This window comes from Vicia villosa, linkage group LG3 (assembly GCF_029867415.1).
Source record: "Vicia villosa cultivar HV-30 ecotype Madison, WI linkage group LG3, Vvil1.0, whole genome shotgun sequence".
NCBI classification, from domain to species: domain Eukaryota; kingdom Viridiplantae; phylum Streptophyta; class Magnoliopsida; order Fabales; family Fabaceae; genus Vicia; species Vicia villosa.
In genome coordinates, this window is record NC_081182.1 from 201494092 (window position 1) to 201501367 (window position 7276).

General features: G+C 34.9%; 1 protein-coding gene across 2 annotated transcripts; it reads right to left on the minus strand.

Annotated features, from left to right (window-relative positions):
- Positions 1–1129: 1129 nt before the first annotated feature.
- On the minus strand, positions 1130–3474 carry LOC131657128 (uncharacterized). 2 transcript variants are annotated; one of them, XM_058926611.1, is made up of 4 exons: positions 3323–3474; positions 1973–3225; positions 1845–1903; positions 1130–1529 (listed from the first exon to the last, which is right to left on the minus strand). In XM_058926611.1, the coding sequence occupies exons 2-4, from the start codon at positions 2495–2497 to the stop codon at positions 1130–1132; spliced, it is 984 nt and encodes a 327-aa protein (XP_058782594.1). In that variant the 5' UTR covers positions 2498–3225; positions 3323–3474. The 2 variants fall into 2 exon arrangements, with proteins under 2 accessions (XP_058782594.1, XP_058782593.1); XM_058926610.1 differs by having other exon boundaries at positions 1973–3474.
- Between the last annotated feature and the right edge of the window lie 3802 nt (positions 3475–7276).

Here is a 7276-nt window from a genome sequence, read left to right on the forward strand (position 1 = left end):
GTCTAAAATTTTAGCAAGATAGGAGCAGTTTTAATAAATCTGTATGAAGCAAGGTCAATTGCATAATTGGTATCAATTTTCAACAGAATTTTGCAAAAGAAAGTTACATTGAAGGTGGCATTTATATGCCTTAGTCATTGTACACAAAAGGTGGCATTTATAAGTCATAGTCATTGTACACTAAATGTGCCATTTACAAGCCATAGCCATAGTACACAAAAGGTGGCATTATAAGCCAATGTCAACACAACACAAAAAAAGACAGTTAAAACCTAGTACACAAAAGAGACATTAATTCATAGCACAAAAGTGGCAGTTAAAACTTAGGGCTGACTTGCAACTTTCTTTTTGGGACCTTTTTGAAGTCTCTTTTTCTTTTTGGGTGGTTGTTGAGATGAGCATGCAGTTGGTGTAGCAGAAGAAACAGTTGTTGTTGTTGGTGCAGCAGAAGAAACAATTGTCGTTGGTGCAGCAGAAGAAACATTTGTTGTTGGTTGTTGGCTTGATGGAGCAGTGGTCTCAGTTTGTTGGCTTGATGGAGCAGTAGTAGTAGTCACAGTTGGTGGCAACTTGCAAGTGGCCTTGTTGTGGCCATCCTTATTGCACCTACTACACTTGATACCAAACTTTGCCCTTTTAAGTTGTGTTGCACTTCTTACTTGTTCCCCAGCCTCTTTGTTCCTTTTCTTTTTGGGTCTACCAGGTTGTCTTTTTATAGGAGGTGGTTGTAGGTCAACAGCATCTGTCTTGGTCCAAAGAGTAGCTCCATTGGCCGGATATATCAAAGGAGTATAGCATGCTTCATAGCACTCCTTTTTGTAATAATCAGGAACAAAATCATCTACTTCTAATTGTTGATCCTTCAAACATGCATATGCATGACAGCATGGTAGCCCAGTCAGCATCCATATTCTACATGAACATTCATGCTTTGACAGATTCACAGAATACTTTTCTTCTATGATTGTTATGTGCCTAACCTCATATTCTACCTCACCTGCACGCCTGTTACAAATAAAGGAATACAATACATAAGAGTTACTTCATGTATCAGGTCACAGTTAATCTACTTCATGTATCAGGTCAGAGTTAAGAAACAAAATTACCTAACCATCCAATAGTTAGTCAACTAAGATTGTTTTGCCAACTGCTTTCTGATATTGGGCAGAATAGTATCATTATATTTTGCAATCCTTTTCCTGTTAGACTCCCATCTCATCATCAGATACACCCTAATCTCTTCAAGCATAGTCACAATGGGCTTGGCTCTTGCAATTACAAAGACAGAGTTAAATGCTTCAGACATATTATTCACCAAAGTGTCACATTTTGGACCACTTTTAAACATTGATTTACTCCAAAATCTAGGTGGGATCTTCCAAATGTGATTAAAGGCATCTGGATTCTTATCTTTAATTTGTCTCATAATTTTCTCCCAAGCATTTGGATGACTTGCATAAGCATCCTTCCACATCAACTCCTTTAATTTGACACCAGGAAACTTCTTCTTGAAATTGCTATATAAGTGCCTACTCAACCAAATATATTTGTACACAATCAGAATAACTACACAATCAGAATATATAGGTGCCTACTCACACAATCAGAATAACTACCTAATCAGAATAACAATCAGAATAACTACACAATCAGAATAAATGTTTACCTAACACAAATATGTTTATCAACTAGCCTGAATAAATACACAATCAGAATAAATGCACAAATATGTTTATCAACTAGCCTGAATAAATACACAATCTAAATAAATACACAATCAGAATAAATACACAAATATGTTTACCTAACATAACCAGAATAAATACACAATCAAATATGTTTACCTAACACAAAACCTTTGATCAACTCCTGGTAGCAACTCTTCAAGTGCAGGTAACAAACCCTGTATCAAACTCATATAGGTTAGAGCATGTAACAAACTCAATATCAGAATAAATGTATTAGTACTAACCTTCTGTTGATCACTTATAAATGTGTATGTCTTGCATATTCGGACACCTCCCAAATCAGTTGTTAATAATTCCAAAAACCAGCTCCAAGATTCTTTGGTTTCTTCCTCAACTACAGCATATGCTATGGGCAGCATTTGATCAATAGGATCCCTCCCAATTGCTGCAAGGATTTGTCCCCCATAGTAGCCTTTCAAAAAACATCCATCCAAACCTATAATAGGTCTACACTTGAAGAAACTGTCCTTGCAAGCTTTGAAGCAGATATATATCCTTTGGAAGTGTGGATTCAAAGGCCTATCAATATTCTCAGTATTGTCCTCTCCACCTTGACTTGGTTGGCAAGGTTGACTACTAATAACCACAGTTGAACCAGGGTTGGACCTTAAAAGCTCATGTCCATAATCATGGATTCTTGTATATTGATCCCTAAAAGAACCATCTACAATGTCAACTGCAATTGAGTTAGCTCTGTATGCAAGTGTCTTATTGATCCCTAAATTCCACTTTTGTTTTGTTTTCTCCATGATATCCCTCAGCTTCAAGTCAGGATTCCAACCTTGGGTTTCTTGGCACCTTTGCCCTTCTCCTCAGATTCCTTGTAACTATTTAGTCCTTCTGTATCATTGTGGTTACCAACTAGTCTCTCAGCTATTTGGTCAAATTCAACAGCCTCAGTGGTCCCATCTAAAGTGATATCCACTATAGCATCAACAGACACAATGTCCCCCTCAAAGTTAACATTCTCATTTGAGTTCCCAGTGGTCCCATCCTTATTAAATTCCCCAAAAGGATCTTCTTGGTTGGATGATTCTTCTACACCAGTGAGCCCTCCTTCATCAACATTGTCACCTAGGTTATTCAAGTCTTCAATGGTCCCCAACTCATCAAAAGTTCCTACTATAGCAGCATTATTCAATTCATCCACATCCTCATTAATTAGTTCAGCTTCTGCTTCAACTGGATACATGACATATAGATGCACATTCCCATTAATCAATGCAATAAATTTCATTCTAGTTGTTCATGTGTCGTCTTTCAACATCACTAACTCATTATCATCCATTGCATCGTAATACCACAAACTATCTACTTTTGGGTACCCTAGTTCTTTTAAACTATCCATAACCTCGAAATAACTCCAATAATCCGGGTTAACCCCCCAAATCTCCTCTAACCCATCATAACCTAACCTATTAAACTCAGTAAACACATCCCCATGATGTACAACACACTCAAACCGATCACTCATGACCTAATCACAACGAATAAGGAATACGTGAGACTACAGAGAAGACAACAAGCTAATAACGACAACTATGAAAACGAAATGAAGATGGATATCCATGTACCTTAGCCTGCAAATGAGTTACTGGAAACAATCTTCGTCTTCAGCCTGAAGGTTTCTTTGCATCTGCTAGGGTTTCTGAGACAAACTATGGAAATGAGGAGAATGAGAAAATGACGTTCTTGAAACGAAAAGCTTGAGGAAATGAGGTTACTATTTGTGACACATCAGTATATGCATAATTGACACATTATATTACTAGATGCCACATAATCTTTTTTTAACGTTTGTTGACAGAATGGATTTAACTGACTAACGGAGAATGTTTGAAGGAGGCTAATGAAACGTTTTAAATTTGTGGGACTAAATTGAAACAATAAATTAAGTTACGGGACTAAAAGAGCAATTAAGCCTTTTATTTTCCTTTCTAGAATTAATAGACACATGTCATGGGTTTAGTGGTCAATGAAAATGTAGGAAATAGTCAAAGGGTCAAAAATTTATTTTTATGAACAAGGGTGTCACCACACTAACCGTGACCAATTTTCTTTTTCTTGTTTTATTTTTGTTTTATTTCATGTTTACAAAGTTTAAGTATTTAGATTAGGATTAATTTAGATAGGATTAGGATATTTTAATAAATAGTTTAATATTAGGTTTTCTTAGTCTAGGTTTAATTTAAATTAGGTTAATAGTTAACTTAACAAGGGATCAATTTAATTTAGTCAAAATATTAGGAGCTTAATTTATTATTCGTTTCGACCGAATTAATCGGTCGCGATGGTTAATAATCTAATTATTTAATAATATAAATCCAAAATACATTTACTTGGCTAAATGGTTTTAACCAAATCTATTGGTTACGATGATTAGCATTTCCTCGTTAAAAATTCGTTATTATTTTTAATCAAAGATATTGATTACGAGGAGTAGCGATAAATTAATAATTTAATAATTAAAATACATCCATTTGCTAAAAGTGATAATCGAATCAATCGATTAGAATTGCCAGCAATTCTCTACTAATCTGTTAATTATGGTGATCAAACCTATTGATCATCGCGATTAATGGTAACAAATTAAAACCAGGGTTGTTACATCATGTATGTATGCTTTTAATTTACTCTGATTATAGGTTATATTTTGGGGTAATAGAAAGGGGTGTTACTCCGATTTGTTGGTTCTTGAAAGCTTTTAATTTTTGGGATCGTCAGTGTGACACCCTTTGTATGTATGCATATTAATTTACTCTGATTATAGGTTATATTTTGGGGTAATAGAAAGGGGTGTTACATCATGTATGTCGTGGCTGATAGTGTTGAAACTAGAACAATAAAGTCTGACAAGTCCGGAGCAAAAAATGGCCTCCATGAACCAATCTGCATTAGGATAATACATATCAAATATTTTCTGCATATGGTTCACGAATTTTAGTGGAAGTTGTTCCTGTAAAGATAAATATTAATGTTAGTTCCATGGTTTTGTGATTGGCATAATTTTACTAAAACATGATTCTTAACTAATGTTGAGAAAGATGTTGAAACATCTTGACCAATTATTATAACAGGTTCAACGGTTATGTGTTATGACAGATGTTATGCCAGATGTTGTGACATGTTATACCAGAACATCCTTACAGTTTAAACTGGATTTTTAATCCTTGAAGATTTAATTGAAAATATGAGAATATGGAATATTCAGATACTCATTATAGGCGCAGCTAATCAAGGAGTTTTTAGGACAAACACATATTTGATTGAGTTTTAGAAGAAAAAACATGATCATTTAGACTTTTTTAGGAAACTTATATTTGATTTGATTTGATTTGTTCCTATTTTGTGTAAAGATATTGCAGCTAATTCAAAAAAGGAGAAGATTGGATTCTAGTCAGAAGTCCAAGCCCATACTGCAAGAGTATATGAATAATGACTTGCTAAACCTAGTATAGCAAGCATTCACAAAGGAAACCATGGGTGCAATAAGGGTGTAGGTTTTGAAGGGAGTTCAAGTCTTTCATGTGTTTTGTTCTTTGTGTCACCCATGTATTTTCTGATACATTGAGGTGAACGTATGTTCTTACTCTTGAAGTTTTTAAGCAAAAGAGTTGAGTATTGTTATTGATCAAAGCTTTTAAGCACAATCAAGTATTGTTCTTAGTTAAGGTTCTTGACTAAGTATTGTTTATTTAAAAGTGTAATCTTTCTATTTGGTTCCTTTTGTCATGGGGTGAGTGACTGTGTTTATCACTACGGTGATTGGAGTGAGATGTCGATTTCTCATATCTAGATATCGATTTCTAGGTAGAAGTTGCACTGAGTAGTGATTAGGAGAAACATTGTAAATTGGGACTGTTTAGACTTTGAACTAGTACTGCTAATAGTGGATTCCTTTTGTCATGGGGTGAGTGACTGTGTTTATCACTACGGTGATTGGAGTGAGATGTTGATTTCTCATATCTAGATGTCGATTTCTAGGTAGAAGTTGCACTGGGTAGTGATTAGGAGAAACATTGTAAATTGGGACTGTTTAGACTTTGAACTAGTACTGCTAATAGTGGATTTCCTTCCTGGCTTGGTAGCTCCCATATTAGGTATTGTTGCATTGATTTGGGTTAACAGTAATAGTTTACCATTCTGCATTTAGTTTCAGTTTTTATGATTGTGCTACCAGTCAGAAGATGTTATAACATCTGTCTTGATATTGTGTGTTGTTAGGACATCTGTTTTATAATTGCCAGAATTTCAATTACTATCAATTTTAACATATTTGTGCGTTAATGATTTAAATGAAAAGTGTAATAAAAAATATATTTGTCCATTCAAAACAAGTCGAGCGACATGATCAGAATAATAGATCAAGAGGGAGGTGTCGGAGGGCCCTCCTAGACACTTCGGGTTAACATCCTCGGGTTCCGGAACATGAACCTCCTTGAATTCCAGAACATGAACCTCCTTAGATTCCAAAACATGAACCTCTTTGGGTTCCTCCTTATTATCTCTAGATGAGTACGCACGTGACATACGACTCATCAGAGCAGAAGTGGGTATTCCTCAACTTCATCACGCGGTACCTAGCCACATCCTCGAACCCTCGTAGATTGCTCAACTCTCTCACGCCGATCAGAAGCAGTTTGGCTTGGCCTACCGAGTCTCATTCGGTTCGGGTTCTCAGCCATTTTTATAGAAAAAATAATCAGTACTCAAAAGGGAAAAACAAGAACAGATTTGAAAATTTTTTAAAAAAAGAAACTCAGGCAAAATTTTAAAAGTTCATATCCGAAACTCCTCCGAGGTGTTTTTTCAGTTTCGAAAACACTTGCGACTGTCATATTTGAAGCTTAAACTTAAATCACCTAAAATGCAATTTTTACACCAAACAGCCACATTTTACAAGTTATATTTCAACCTATTTAATTTAAATCATTCTAAACAACTTATTATACACATGCAAAGTCGAACAAGGGATTCGAAGAAACTTACTCAAATTTGGAGCTTTGAAATGTGTTGAAATAAGGAGTTGAAATGAGTTGCAATTAGTGGAAAATGAGTAGAAATTAGTGGAAATGAGTTTTGTAAGTAGATATTTTGGGGTTTTGGGGTGTTTGAGTTTGAGACTAAAATAGAATGAGGGATTTATGTCGTGGGTTTGATGTATATACCCTAATTCGGAGATGTATCTCCGAAAAATCTCAAAACTTAAAAAAAAATGGGTTTCTTCATAGACGTGTCTCCGAAACACTCCTGATCTTGACAAAAAAATGTGTTTCGGATATGTATCTCCGAAAATACTCCTGAAAAATAAAATATGGTGTGTTCGGATATGTATTTACAAATTCAAGATATAAAACTGAAATTTCGTCAGAAAACCTTAAGAAGGTTAAGGGATGTATAAAGAAATTTCTAACCAATTATGCTCTATAACCAGTTATGATATGAAAATCAGTAAATACAAATTCTTTTGTTTGTAAAAAAAAATCTTACAACACATTTATTTCCTATGTTGTCAATGCAGATTGTGA

Bases quoted from the DNA above. Each gene is read 5' to 3' on its own strand.
- LOC131657128 (XM_058926611.1), bottom strand. From the start codon at position 2,497: ATGGAGAAAACAAAACAAAAGTGGAATTTAGGGATCAATAAGACACTT. The intron at 1,904-1,972 runs GTTAGTACTAAT...AGTTTGATACAG, and splicing joins TTATAAGTGATCAACAGAAG to GGTTTGTTACCTGCACTTGA. The intron at 1,530-1,844 runs GTAAACATATTT...TTGGTTGAGTAG, and splicing joins GATCAAAGGTTTTGTGTTAG to GCACTTATATAGCAATTTCA.